At 41.7% G+C, this 15,219-nt stretch overlaps 1 protein-coding gene across 2 annotated transcripts in view; it reads left to right on the top strand.

The window, feature by feature from the left end:
• The window catches only part of SLC23A2 (solute carrier family 23 member 2), a 138,169-nt gene that overhangs the window by 109,075 nt on the left and 13,875 nt on the right, over positions 1 to 15,219 (top strand). For both annotated transcript variants that reach the window (XM_027976819.3, XM_012188662.5), the window contains exons 9-12: positions 7,459 to 7,579; positions 8,250 to 8,406; positions 11,708 to 11,855; positions 12,790 to 12,895. In XM_027976819.3, coding sequence (XP_027832620.1) covers positions 7,459 to 7,579; positions 8,250 to 8,406; positions 11,708 to 11,855; positions 12,790 to 12,895 — 532 coding nt within the window. The remainder of the gene's footprint in view (positions 1 to 7,458; positions 7,580 to 8,249; positions 8,407 to 11,707; positions 11,856 to 12,789; positions 12,896 to 15,219) is intronic.

Below are 15,219 nucleotides of genomic sequence, written 5' to 3'. Positions count from 1 at the left end.
GCTAGTACTTGGCTCACTATCTGTTCCAGAGCAGGGATATTCAGTAAGAGCATTGTGAATAAGTTAGGGGAGGCGGGGGAGGTGTGACCACACCCTTGACCATGGGAAGAAAAGTCAAGGATGTTGTGGAAGGACTTTCATTCCTAAAGGATGTGCTCTACTGGTTAGGCATTGAGTATATTACATCTCCAAGGAAGAGAGAATTCCTCTACTGTTTAATCTGTACTGGAGCTTTGAAAAAGAAGGGAAACTTAACAGTTTTATCTTAATGGCAAATTGTGACAGAGCTAATGCAGAAGGGAGATCCTGGACCAAGTTTTTCCTTCCTAGGGTTGTATAAAACCCTAAGGAAATCTGTTCAGGTAGTAGCCTCTAAAACTCAGTGTCTTAAAAGGCTTGATACAGTGTCTTAAAAGGGCCTTACTATACAGCTCTGCACATACTTAATTTTTTAAGTGCTATATCTATAAACATCTGAAAAGAATGTTCCTTGGAACATGGTTTGGGAAAACGCTGCTACAGATAATACAGTAAAAGGGCAGTGTATTTATCATTTCAGGAACTCAAGGATGATTAAATATTAGAAATTTTAATTTTATGAAAATCCACTATGTTTTTTATTTAAAAAACATGGTGATGATTTTTAAAAATTGAACCTATGTTTCAACTGCAGACTGTTAGCAGTGATAAATATGATTTTTAAATGCCCCATACACCTTACTTGCTTCCTGAGAAACCTGTATGGAGGTCAAGAAGCAACATTTAAAACTGGACATGGAACAATGGATTGGTTCAAAATTGGGAAATACATCAAGCCTGTAAATTGTCGCTCTGCTTATTTAACTTATATGCAGAGTACATCATTCAAAATGCTGGGCTGGATGACTCACAAGCTGTAATCAAGATTTCCAGAGAACCAGAAATATCAGCAACCTCAGATATGCAGATGATACCACTCTACTGGCAGAAAATGAAGAGAAACTAAAGAGCCTCTTGATGAGAGTGAAAAAGCAGACTTAAAACTCGACATTAAAAAAATTAAGATCATGGCATCTGATGCCATCACTTCATGGCAAATAGATGGGGGAAAAGTGGAAGCAGTGACAGATTTTATTTTCTTGAACTCCAATATTACTGTGGATGATGACTGCTGCCATAAAATTAAAAGATGCTTGCTTCTTGGAAGAAAAGCTATAACAAACTTAGATGGTGGATTAAAAAGCAGAGACATCACTTTGCTGATAGAGGTCTGTATAGTCAAATCTATGGTTTTCCAGTGCTCATGTATGGATGTGAGAGTTGGACCATAAAGAAGGCTGAGTGCTGAAGAATTGATGCTTTTGAACTGTGGTGCTAGAGAAGACTTTTCAGAGCCTCTTGAACAGCAAGGTGATCAAACCAGTCAATCCTAAAGGAAATCCACCCTGACTATTCATTGGAAGGGTTGAAGCTAAAGCTCCAATACTTTGGCCACCTGATGCGAAGAACTGACAAATTGGAAAAGACTCATGCTGGGAAAGATGGAGGGCAGGAGAAGGAGGGAGTGACACAGGATGAGATGGTTGGATGGCATCATCGACTCAATGGACATCAGTTTGAGCAAACTCTGGCAGATACTGAAGGACAGGGAAACCTTGGGTGATATAGTCCATGGGTTTGCAGAGAGTTGGACATGACTTAGTAACTGAACAACAACATACATTAATGGTGAAAGACTTAAATTAGACTGCCTGCTGTAATCATAAACTGAGATAAGAATGTTTATTATCAGAATCATTTAAAGTTCTGAATATGCTAGCCAATAAAGAAGACAAAATAAAATAATATGGATCAATGCAGGAATAGGGAGAAGGGCTTGATGACTTGTCCTTAACAATAATTAAAGCACATTGTAGGACTTAACACTGTGATCTGGGACAGGGTAGATATTGATAGAGTAGAACAGAAAGGATGGAAAAGTGAAAGAGAAGTCGCTCAGTCGTGTCCAACTCTTTGCAACCCGTGCACTGTAGCCCACCAAGCTCCTCCATCCATGGGATTCTCCAGGCAAGAATACTGGAGTGGGTTTCCATTTCCTTCTCCAAATAGAGTAGAACAGAAAGGATAGAAACATGACCAATAAAACAATTAATACTTAATATATGATGTTTGAAATCAGTGGAGAATGAACTGTGTAGAAAATAATTGTTTGGAAAAAAGTTAGATTTCTGATTTATATCAAATTACATTTCAGTTGAATTAAAGACTCAAATGTAGAAAATAAAATCATGAAAGGGCTATAAGGAAACCTATATTAAATAGGTTAGATAAAGCAGATAGGAAAAGAGAAAGACTGATTTTACCACTGATTAATTTAAAGCTCATATCAAAAACCATTGAAACTAAATTTTAAGTGTATCTGAGAAAATACAGCAAACTCCATAAGAAAGGCTAATGTTCCCAATTGATAGAATGTCACCAGGTAATTTAAAGGAGAGAGGGTCCTGGTAGAGTAATGAATGAAGGATGTAGTATGAACAACCACTTAACAAAAAAATAATAATACAAGTAACCGATCAGTGTTTAAAAAGGGCTACCTTCACTTGTTGTCGTTATGCATATTCACATGGAAGGGGGCTCTATAGCAGTAGGAGTATTGGTGGTGGGTCACTGTGGTCTCCTAAGTCAACCAATAGATGTGGCCTTTAGAGACAGACTGTCTCTAAAGGAAGAGTCAGTGTGGTGAACTAGTATCTGCCATTTCTAAAACCGTACATAAATTCTGAGTGGGAACAGTGTTTTTCCTGAAAATATTTTTCCATTTACTTTTCTTAGGGATAACTTTATGAATAGTTTAATAAATTGCCATGTACCATCACCAAACATTCCAGAAAAGTCTCATTTTACCTGTTTCCCCAAATTCATTGAGATTCTTGGCATTTGGAGTTTAATAATAATTAAACAGAGAAATCTAAAGTAAAATAAGACCCTCCTACACAGCCCATCCCTCAAAAAAATCTTCTCTTGAATAACTAACAATAATATAGGGTTTATCCTTCCATATTTTGCATTATTGGTACAGAAATACAAATTGCACATATACAGCTTTATCATTATTTTACAGTTTTTCACCTCAATAATTTGTTGGGGTCACCTTCCCAAGACAGTCTGTTTAAATCTATCTCATTCTTTGTACAACTGCACAATGGTAAGTAGCATCAAAAAGTCTATTAAACTACTCCCAGGGGATGCAACAGTGAAGAATCCACTCCAGTGTAGGAGATGCAGGTCTGAGCCCTGGGTCAGAAAGATCCCCTGGGGGAAGAAATGGCAACCCACTCCAGTATTCCTGCCTGGGAAATCCCATGGACAGAGGAACCTGACAGGCTGTAGTCCATGGGGTCACAAAGAGTCAGACATGACAGCGCGCGCACACACACGCACGCCCACAAGCCATTTCCCAGTTGATACACAAGCATGTTATTTAAAATATTTTCTGTTGCAGACAATGCTGAAATACCTATTTTCATGTTAATGAATATTAAAATAAATGATAGTGTTTTTAAATTGATGAAATTGGTAGGGATTTACAAGTATAAAGGCCTTCCCTGATAGCTAAGTTGGTAAAGAATCCACCTGCAATGCAGGAGACTCCAGTTTGATTCCTGGGTTGGGAAGATCCGCTGGAGAAGGGATAGGCTACCCTCTCCAGTATTCTTGGGCTTCCCCTGTGGCTCAGGTGGTAAAGAATCTGCCTGTAGTGCAGGAGACCTGGGTTTGATTCCTGGGTTGGGAAGACCCCCTGGAGAAGGGAATGGCTACCCACTCAGTATTCTGGCCTGGAGAATTCCATGGACTGTATAATCCATGGGGTCGCAAAGATTCAGACATGACTGAGCAGTTTTCACTTTCACTTTTAAAAGTATAAAACCCCCTGCTACAGTGAGTAGGAAATGGACATTTTAAAAAATTTATTTCACAGAAGTATAGTTTATTTACAGTTTTGTGTTAATTTCTGATGTATAGCAGTGATTCAGTTATACATATATATGTGTGTATATATACACACACACATTTTTTTCATTATGATTTATCACAGGATATTGAATATAGTTTCCTGTGCTATACAGTAGGACCTTGTTGTCTCGTTTGGTTTTGGTTTTTTCTGGCCAGGCCACGCAGCGTATGGGATCTTAGTTCCCCAGCCAGGGATTGAACACATATCCCCTGCAGTAGAAGCATGGAGTCTTAACCATTAGACTGCTAAGGAAGTCCCAGGACCTTGTTGTTTATCCATTCTATATATAATATTTTGCATCTGCTAATCCCCAAATCCCAATCCATCCCACCCTTACACCACCTTGACAACTACAAATCTATTCTCTATGTCTGTGAAGCTGTTTTATAGATAAGTTCATTTGTGTCATGTTTTAGATTCCAGATGTAAGTGATAATGGTATTTGTCTTTCTCCTGACTTATTTTACTTAGTATGATAATCTCTAGATCCATCCACGTTGCTGTGAATGGCATCATTTCATTCTTTTTATGGCTGAGTAGTATTCCAGTGTGTGTGTGTGTATCACATCATTTTTTTCTTAGTATAGGTTATTTTAATTTTGGGCTTCCCGTGTAGCTTACTTGGTAAAGAGTCTGCCTGCAATGCAGGAGACTTGGGTTCAATCCCTGGGTCAGGAATATCCCCTGGAGAAGGAAATGGCAAACCACTCCAGTATTATTGCCTGGAGAGTCCCATGGACAGAGGAGCCTGGCAGGCTACAGTCCATGGGGTCGCAAAGAGTCGAACACGACTGAGCGACTTTGACTCGATTTTAGTTGTAATTGAAGTCTAGCTGATTAGTTTCTGTACCACATCTTCTTTGTCCATTCACCTGTTAATGGACATTTAAGTTGTTTCCGTTTCTTAGCTATTGTAAATAGTGCTGCAGTGAACATTGGGGTACATGTATCTTTTTAAATTTCTCCAGACGTGTGCTCGTGAGTGGGATTGCAGGATCATGTAGCAACTCTATTTTTAGTTTTTTGGGGAACCTCTATACTGTATACTGTTTTCCGTAGTGACTGTGTCAGTTTACATTCTCACCAACAGTGTGGAGGGCTCTCCATACCCTCTCCAGCATTTGTAGACCTTTTTTGGTCTGATCTTCAGATATATTATTTCTGGACTTCTTAATGATGGCCATTCTGACCGGTGTGAGATAATACCTCATTGTAGTTTTGATTTGCATTGCTCTAATAACTAGTGGTGTTGAGTATCTTTTCATGTGCCTGTTGGTCATCTGTGTATGTTCTTTGGAGAAATGTCTATTTAGGCCTTCGGCCCATTTTCCAATTGGGTTGTTTTGTTGTTGTTGAGATATATGAGCTGTTTGTATATTTTGGAAATTAAGCCTTTGGTGGTCACATTAGCAAATGGACATTCTTGGTCTCTTTTAGTATCCTTCATTGTCATACTGGTTTTTGTTAAACATCACCATTCACGGGGGAGTTAGAATAACTTGGGCACCATGTATGTTTTCAACCTTGAACTGGTACTGATGTGATGATTTTGTGGTGGCACCAGGTCAGTGAAGTGCCTGCATAGGTGAGGAAACGGTAGAGTGGCAGCCAGCTGCAGTCCACACTTCATTTGGAGAGTGGCTGTGAAGCGGCACTTGACTGGCTGTCAATGGAACTGATAATTCCTTTTCAGCAATTAGAACTGTTCCCAGGAACAATTAAGCTTAACTTTGAGAATCCTCTCTTCCTGTCAACTCTACCTTAGGTTATAAGAGGAAGAATGAATCCCTACAGATGATGAGACATATTATGGTATACCTTCATTGCTTGAATATGGGAAGCTATCCCACACCTGCCACACATGGGGCACCAGACACATGAGGATGTGTTGGGTTCTGCTCCAGGAGGTCACCGGACCACCTGCTTCCTGCAGCACTCAGCATAGCTGGATCAAGAGTGTAGGACTTGTTACAGAGAAACTTTTGAGTTAGCCCAGACATCCCTGCCCTCACAATGTGGCAGCATAGTTCAGAGCCCAGGCTGTAGAGCTAGACCCCTGGCCAGCTTAGCTGCATGATCTTGGACTGCTGGCTTTCTCTCTGTAAAGTGAGTGATTATAGCAGCTACTGTGGAAGGGGAGGCTAATGGGCGGGAAGACCAGTACATAATGTCAAGACAGGAATCTCTCAGGAATATTGTTTATATATGAATGTATTGTATGGGCTTCCCGGGTAGCTCAGCTGGTAAAGAATCTACCTGCAGTGCAGGAGACCCCAGTTCAATTCCTGGGTCAGGAAGTTCACCTGGAGAAGGGATAGCTAGCTACCCACTCCAGTATTCTTGGGCTTCCCGGTGGCTCAGATGGTAAAGAATCTGCCTGCATTACAGGAGACCTGGGTTCGATCCCTGGGTTGGGAAGATCCCCTGGAGGAGGGCATGGCAACCCACTCCAGTATTCGTGCCTGGAGAATCCTTGTGGAGGGAGGAACAGGAACATGGCAGACTACAGTCCATGGGGTCACAAAGAGTCAGACACAACTGAGCGACCGAGCACACGTGAACATATATGTGTATATATACTTTTTAAAAATTTATCTGTGGCCGGGCTAGGTCTTTGTTGCTGCTTGGGCTTTTCTCTCGTTGCTGTGAGCAGGGGCTGCTCCAGTTGCAGTGTGTGGGCTTCTTATTGAGGTGGTTTCTCTTGTTGCAGAGCACAGGCTTCAGTAGTTGAGGCTCCTGGGTTCTAGAGCACAGCCTCAATAATTGTGGCACATGGGTTTGTTGCTTTGTTGCATGTGGGGTCTTCCTGGATCAGGGATCGAACCCGTATCTCCTGCATTGGCAGGCAGAGTCTTTATCACTGAGCCATGCTAGGGAAACTCAGGAATATTATTATTAATATTGAATGCTATTATATATAGCTTTCTTAAATATTTAAGTTTAGTTTTTTCTTTTTAAAAGTAATTCATGTCCCTTCCAAGGAAATCAGAACATACAGAAAAATGAGGAATAAACCAATCCTTGTGAGCATTTGGATCATGTCCTTCTTACCTGTTTGCATTCATGCATATGTGTACACATGCACTCTTGTGTGGGAGTTGCTTGTTTTTTAGTTAATTCGTACTTGTAATTTTACTATGCAGTACGTTGTATCTGGCACCTTGTCTTTTCTTCACATAGCGTGAACTTTCCCTATCAGTATGTACATGCTTTGTTTTTTCTTCATCTGTTAAAGAATATTTAGCTGAAGCATTTACATGACAATCTCATTTCCATATCTAGAAATGTTAAGATCTAAAAATGGCATTTCCAAAAGACATTTCCCAAATAATAGAGGACTAGCAGCTCTCTAGAGAAATGAATTGAACACATGTGGTCAATTTTGTCATTGAAACTTTGAGTATTATTTTTAACATAGATGTAACAACCTTTAACCTAGTTCATTTTCTTTTTCTCCTCAGGACTATTTTCCTAGTATTACTGTTTTCTCAATATGCCAGAAATGTTAAATTTCCTCTCCCAATTTACAAATCCAAGAAAGGATGGACTGCATATAAGTTACAGCTTTTCAAAATGTTCCCTGTGAGTAATTACTTCTTTTTTTTAATTTTTTTGAGACAGTATTGTATTTGGTTCATATGTAAAATGTTTATAATGAGAAGAGGGGGTTAAGCAGATGGTCCTGAGGGACCATGTCTGTGTGATGATATCGGAGTACTAATGACCACCCAAATCATCATGGACCTAAATTTTAGAAGTGGTAGAAGTTTCCAGTTCTAGAGTCCCTTTTCAGTTCAGTCACTGAGTTGTGTCTGACTCTTTGCAACCCCATGGACTGCAGCACACCAGGCTTCCCTGTCCATTCCCAACTCCCAGAGTTTGCTCAGACTCATGTCCATCAAGTTGGCGATGCCACCCAAGAGTCCTTGGAGTCTTTTTAACAGTACGTGAGAGGACATTGATTCTCCTTGGAACTGAGGGAGGTCAGACTCCACATGGCCCTTTCAGGCCCATTGTCCATTGTTCTCATTTTACTGGCCAGTTTCAAATTAAATAACTTTACTGTATGAAACTACTCTCTCTAAATGTGATTCCATTCAAGGAATAGGTTCTACGCAGATCCTTTATTTGTTTTTTTATGCAAAGTACTGATGGGCTCTGAGATATAGTAATCCTACTGCAGGAAGGCATGTTTTGCTAGCAAGCACCACTTCTGTTGGCCTGACAGAGCCTTTTCCTTTGACCACTTCAGATCATCCTGGCCATCCTTGTGTCCTGGCTACTCTGCTTCATCTTCACAGTGACAGATGTCTTCCCTCCTGACAGCACGAAGTATGGCTTCTATGCTCGAACTGATGCCAGGCAGGGTGTGCTGCTGGTAGCCCCGTGGTTTAAGGTCCCATACCCATGTAAGTATTCTGGTGGCCAGGAGTGGTCAGGAGCCCACAAGGGTCCAACCTAGAAGAGCTGGGAGTTGGCAGAAAGCTCTGCCAACACCAAAGGCCTTCTTTGTTGCAGAGCATGCCCTGAAAGTCGTACCATTCTGGCCTTCAGAGGATCAGATAGCAGAGAAGGGAGGCAGGAGGCTCTGTTTCCAGAAGACTGTAGAGACTAACCAGCTCTCTTCTCAGTTGTACCAGTTGATTGTTTTGGTTCCATTCGGACAAAATCCCAGGCTCAAGGAGCCTCTTGCCAGATTTGAGCTCTAATGGCCAGGATTTGAGGTCAGCAGCTTAGAAAGGCAAGTATAGAGCTGTACAGTACCCAAACTACCAAAATGAACAGACTTGAGTAGGAGGGGCCTGAAGATTAGTAGACTGCTCAAGCCTGGTGGAATTTGATAATCTTTCAGTAGGTAGCCATAATCATTTTTTTTTTTAATTTCATCACAGCTGTCAGGTGAACTAATATTCACAAACAGACAATTGATCTTAAGTTATAATTTCATTGTTGGGTAACTCTTGGCCAGGTGGCAAGGGTGTTTGAGCCCCGGCTGTGAGGTACCACTTGGATTCATGTGTAGCATTTTCTGGACCCCAGCCCCAGAAGTGTTTTGTGTGAACCCAGTGATTATTACGTGCTTGTTGTAATGTGAAGACTCTGTTCCCAGCATTTAAGGTTTTTAATAGAATAAAGCCTGAGCTTAGTCAGATTGTGCCAGTTTACACCTCTGTCCAGATGTCACATTTTCATATTGTCTGACAATGAGGAAAAGCCAAAAATATTAAGCTTGGGTCAAGGATAAATGTTCTAAGCATGTTAAATGATAGTGATTCTGGCAGTTGTTCCTCCTGGTCTTAACACATTTACAAACACTGTAAAAAGTTTAGTCTTTCTAAAGCATTTTGAATCTCATCAGATTATATGGTATAAGTATGTATTTATGTATGCCTGTCCCCTCCATACAAGGTTCGTAAACATACATGTAATCTGAGGTAAAATGAGATTAAAAGTCAGTTGATGAGGGAGTCAGGAGAAGGCATGGGAGGGGAGGTAGGAGGAAGCCCCCACAGCACATATGGGTGGTCCTCTCTGCCTGTACATGTGGCTCCCAAGATGAGCAGAAATATTAATAGAAACACAGAGCGGGCTGTCCAGGAGAAGCAGCTGTGCGTGTGTTGAGAGATGAGACTTTGCTCAGGGACCATGGGGCCTGTGCACAGGGAGGCATAACTAAGTGGGCAGGTCCTTAACATTATGATTGCAGAGGGTACTGTCTGGTTTCTTTTCACAACAGCCCTTGAGTGCTACCAGCTCCTCTATTGCCAGAGCTTCCCTAGATAAGGAGCTGTTCCCTGAGCCAGAAGGGTGTAGTCTTACATACTTCCTAATCCAGAGATAAGTTTTCATGTATCTTAATCCAGAGACAAGTTTTTATATATCTAGACCAGTAGTTCTTAGTCTTTAGTGTGCTAGGAATTACTGGACTGGTTGTTAAAATATAGATTTCTTGTCCAAAATGTCAAAAGTGTCAGGCTGAGAAACCCTGCTATCAAGTAACAAACTAAAAGTTCTAGATAAAAAGAAAGATGAAATAACAGGCTTAAATAGAAGGCCGGAAGCCAACAGGTTTACATTTTAAATAAATAATCTGAAGGAAAAGCAGTCAAAAATTAAGATTACAAATTTTAAATGTTGAAGTAAATGGGATAAAGATTTTAAAAATCTTGCTGAGGATTTCAGGCAAAGTGTGGGAGATAAGAAAGCAATTAAAGTAAAAAGTCTGAGAAAATGCAATTTCTGATAAATAATAAATGGCAAAATAAAATAAGACTCCCACCCCAAAATCTAGATACATAAATGAAACCATATTGCTGTAAAGATAACTGTATCAAAGGTTATTTAGAAAACACAAAATGTTGCTTGGTAAAGAAATCATCTGCATGCGAAGAATCTATTCCAAACCAATCTAGGGACAAGATGTTGACCAAACTAGTTGCTGGTGGCTCTGCACCTTGAACCCCTGAATACAGACTGCCTCAACATCCCCTGGTCAGCTCCCATGGGGTAAAGTGAGCTCCAGGAAGGAAAAGTTCTGTCCATACACACACCCAAGGGATATTCTGTATACCTTACTTTATGTATTAACCTTTCTCCTCCCAAACTTGGGGTTGCTCCCATGACCCAGTAGACAGAGGCCAAGGCCCTCCAGGGGTTGGTCAAGGCCTTCCAACCCTACCTGCCCCAGGCCTCCTCTGGTGAGCAGCAGCCTGTTTCTCCCCTGCTCTGTCCATCCACTGATTGCCCATCCAGAATGCCTTCTCCACTCAGTGTGCTGCTTTCCAGACTCTTCTTCAACAGGGTCTGTGGCACTTCCTGACTTCCTAACTGGTACTGATTGCGGCATCCAGCCATTGCACTGTTCGAAATCTTTTAGTGTCCTGATCCCTCAGTATATTGTTGGCCCCTGCACAAGACATTTTATACATTTCTCTTCATGTACTTTCTGCTTAGTAGCTCTGTAATAACTAATAGTTCAGGGAAAGAAAGTCTAGGTACTTTATAAAGAAGTCTATTCGGTTTAACAGTGAAGGTTCCTCATGCTGTTTTTATTAAATAAGATCAATGGTTTTCAGTGTCCAAATAGATATACTTTTAAATCTGGATACTCAAAATGAATCTACCTGGGGTCTTTGCTTTGCTTTCTTAAAGGGAACTTTTAAATTTTCTGTAACATGGTGTACTTTTAAAAAAAGTGCTGGTATTATACTAGAAAAGGGTTGGCTACACTTTGTGCCATGCTCTACTGTTGTAATTTAAATTTGCGTGGTGACTTTTCACTGCTTTTTCATTTGATGCCTCCCTCTGGACAGGAGCACTGTTTCGTACCATGCTTTGCACAGCAGGGCTAAGCATTCTCTGCATACAAATACCCATCCCAACATAGCAGGCTGTGTTAAATTCTAATTTAGCAGACACTGAGTGTGGCTTTGAAGCAAGAAAGAGGAGCTCCCACCTCTTCTAGTCAAACAATTTCTTCTTTTAAATAAAGCAGACCAATCCTGATTATGACTGTTTTCATTCAACTCGGGAACTATTCCCAGGCATTTTGCACTGATGACTTATGTGTAAAAATAGTTACCATGAGCTTTAAAAATCTGAGTGGTTCTTGTACAGTCCTGACATACTGAATGATTCAATATCCTGATAACTTTTGCCTGCCCCTCTAAGAAAGTTTATGAGGCTTTCATGCTTGTTTTTCTTCCTTAGTTCAGTGGGGACTGCCCACCGTCTCTGCAGCTGGTGTCATCGGCATGCTCAGTGCGGTTGTTGCCAGTATTATCGAGTCTATTGGGGACTACTATGCCTGTGCAAGGTTGTCTTGTGCCCCGTCACCTCCCATCCATGCAATAAACAGGTGGGTTCCTGAGAAAATGAACTCTTCACAGGGCCCAGTGCCTCATACTTTGCTCTTTGGTTTGGACAGTCAAGAGTTTCAACATGAAGTAGCCAAGCATCAGGGCTCTTTATTGGCTGTTTCGAATAAGTAACTGCCCGTTTTGCTCTCATTTTCCACATCCAAATAATATAGAGCAGAATTCCCACCCTTCTTTCCCATGGTGACAGTCATATAAGACATTCTCTGTGAGATCTCTCCAGACCTTAAACTCACCAAAACAAGTACCAGACACTGCCATTGTTCTTTGCTTGGTTTGGGGTCATGGATGTTTTGTCCTCTTTGATTTCTTGTTTTCCCTACTGTTCATTTCACAGTTACAATTCATATAGAGAGAGACAAGAGCAGGAATAAATGAAGTCTGTAGAATCTAGAGGTTTATGAGCTGTGAAGCTTATATTCTCAGTAGATATAGTGTTTAGTTTCTCAATGCTGGGGTTAAATTGGGCCCTATAGAAGCTGTAAAGAAAATAAAGTAGCCCCGATCATCCTGCCTTTCCCAGCCAGCTGCCACCCTTCCAGAAGGAATTGTGTGTCATGAGAACGAAAGGGCTGATATCTCCGCATCTTTTGCATTGCTCCTGTTGGTGTTTAGAGCCCTAGTTTTTCCATTTTTCTCTAATGGAGCTACTGCATATGAGTAAATAACACTTGTATCTAATGTGTGATTCAGAGATGTGCTTCTGAAAGTTGAATGAGCATGGAGAACCCTGTTAAAATGTGCGTCTTCAGATCTGGGGTGTGGCCTGAGACTCTGCATTGCTAACCCCTCCTGGGGAGCGTAGAGGCTACAGGTCTGTGGACTCTGCCTTTGGGTCATAACCATTTAGACTGTTTCAGAGCGTTTCTCCCATTGAATTAATGTTTTTCTTTACTCCATTCCTTTACATTTTAGGGGGATTTTCGTGGAGGGTCTCTCCTGTGTTCTCGATGGCATTTTTGGTACTGGGAATGGCTCTACTTCATCCAGTCCCAACATTGGAGTTTTGGGAATTACTAAGGTACAGATATTTTTATAATTAAATGGTTGGGCCTCTAAATGTTGATCCATTTTGTTGATTGGTCTGGCCACTGTGAGTTCCAAAAGGATGGCCTCCAATGCTGAGATTGTCTTCCCCATCTCATTTTGATTTATTGATGGAGTTTTGGAATGCTGATAGAGGTCTCTTTCCCCTTGACTGGCCTGGGTAGGCAGGCATTCAGGTGCTATTCCTTCATGCATTCTACAGTTTTTTATTAAGCACTGACCCTTTGCCAGGCCACTATTCTAGGCACTTGGGATACATCAGTGAATGAAAAAGAAAAATATTTCCATCATTTATGGAGTTTACATTCTGTCAGAGGAAGACAAGCAATAAATAGTAAGCATAATAAATATGACAGAAATATGGGGCAAAATGGGGGGATCAGGGGTATAGCTTAGGGTGATCAGGCTAAGCCTCTTTGAGAAGGTGACCTTGAGCAAAGCCTGACAGAGCTGAGGGACAGAACCGTGCAGGTACCTAGGGAAGGGGCATTCAGGCAGGGGGCACTGCCAGCGCAGAGCCCTATCACAGAACCACCCTGGCATGCTGCAGGTCAGCAAGGAGGCCAGTGGAACAGGAGCATAGATGGGAGTGGGGGTCGTTGGGTAAGAGCAGATGAGGTTCTTGAGGTAATTGAGGACCAGGTCATGTAGGCTTTAAAGGCTGCCAAAGTCCAAGTGGAAGTAGTCAGGGAGAGAGTCCTGCAGGGTGTGAGTCCATCCAGTTTTTTTTTTGTTGTTGTTGTTTTTAAGAATTACTATGGCTGCTATGATGGAAGTAGACAACTGGAGTCTGGGAAGAGGGTGGAAACAGGAGACCAGTTAGGAGATGGCACTAATTCTAGATTAGAAGTTGCATTCTGTCTGTGTGCTTAGTTGTTCAGTCATGTTTGACTCTTTGCGACCCCTTAGACTGCAGCCCACCAGTCTCCTCTGTCCATGGCAATACTCTAGGCAAAAATACTGGAGTGGGTTGCCATGCCATCCCCCTCCAGGGGATATTCTGAACCTCGGGATCGAACCCAGGCAGATTTCAGGCAGATTCTTTACTGTCTGAGCCACCAGGGAAGCCCAAGAATACTGGAGAGGGTAGCCTGTCCCTTCTCCAGGGGAACTTCGCGACCCAGGAATCGAACCAGGGTCTCCTGCACTGCTGGCAGATTCTTTACCAGCTGAGCTACCAGGGAAGCCCCAGAAATTACTTTACTCATTACAAATAATCACTCTTACAGTAAAGAATTAATGCAGTTTTCAAAGTGTAGCAGCATCATTCTTCTCTTTCAGATGAAATCTGTTGTGGAGTTAGTGAACAGAACAAGCCATAGCAAGTCACTCAGGTTGAAGTGGTACCTGGTCTGAAGTCCTCCCCGCTTATTTCTCCTCCTAACCCCACTCCAAGCATACATACCACAGTCTAGCTTCAGGAACAAGGAGGCTGCTTCTCGGCCTTTCAGATTTACTAGGAAATAAATTTTATATCCCAGTTGCTTTGGGCCAATGCTTGCTGTTTGCCCAGGGTGTTGAGGAATGCAGCCAGGCCCTGGCCATTGTATGCTGAGCAGCTAGACACAGTTAGAACTGGTTCACCATCATCCAAGATGGACTAACTTGAGGGTGAGCTGGAGCATTCTAGAATCGTTTGACCTCTTTAAAATTAGAAATCTTCCTCCAGCTCTTTGCACGATTCTATAACCAGGAAAAAGAAACCATATACTTAGTTTGGTTAATTTTAACTGCAAATCCAGGTGAGAGGGAGTAGAGCATACATCGTACCAGCCTGACTTGCTGGTTGGTTTTTCTGTAAATTGGCCAGGCCATCACAGAGCTCAACCTTAGGTGTGCCAGTGGCCACGCCTGCTGCCTGTCTCTCCTTGCGCATGTGAGGGCATGACATGTAAGGGCTGCCTGATGGGCATTTCCTTTCAGAATGCCTGGGTCCTGTTGCTGCAGATACTGAGCACCACAGAGCTAAGGAGAGGGTCAAATGGGCACCAAATGGGGTGTAAGCCATTAACTCTCTAGCAAGTTTGCTGCCATGAACCTGTAGACCTATAACTAATCCAAAATAACATAATGATAAAATTATTATAGATGGAGGGACTTTGGGGAAACAGTTTAATAAGCCAGCTCTCTTTCTGCACTTCTTTAAAATACATCACAGATCATTTAACTCGAGTCACTATAGGGAGTAAATAGTGCTGTCATCAGGGTTCCTTCTAAAACATTACTGAGATGGTTTGAGGAATAATTACCTTTATTATAATTTAGATGGTGCTGGCTTATTCTGAAAAGGCACCCTGC

Source organism: Ovis aries, chromosome 13, assembly GCF_016772045.2.
Source record: "Ovis aries strain OAR_USU_Benz2616 breed Rambouillet chromosome 13, ARS-UI_Ramb_v3.0, whole genome shotgun sequence".
Lineage (NCBI taxonomy): Eukaryota > Metazoa > Chordata > Mammalia > Artiodactyla > Bovidae > Ovis > Ovis aries.
Note: the sequence above shows the minus strand (reverse complement) of the source record. Positions and strands in the feature narration are given on the sequence as shown.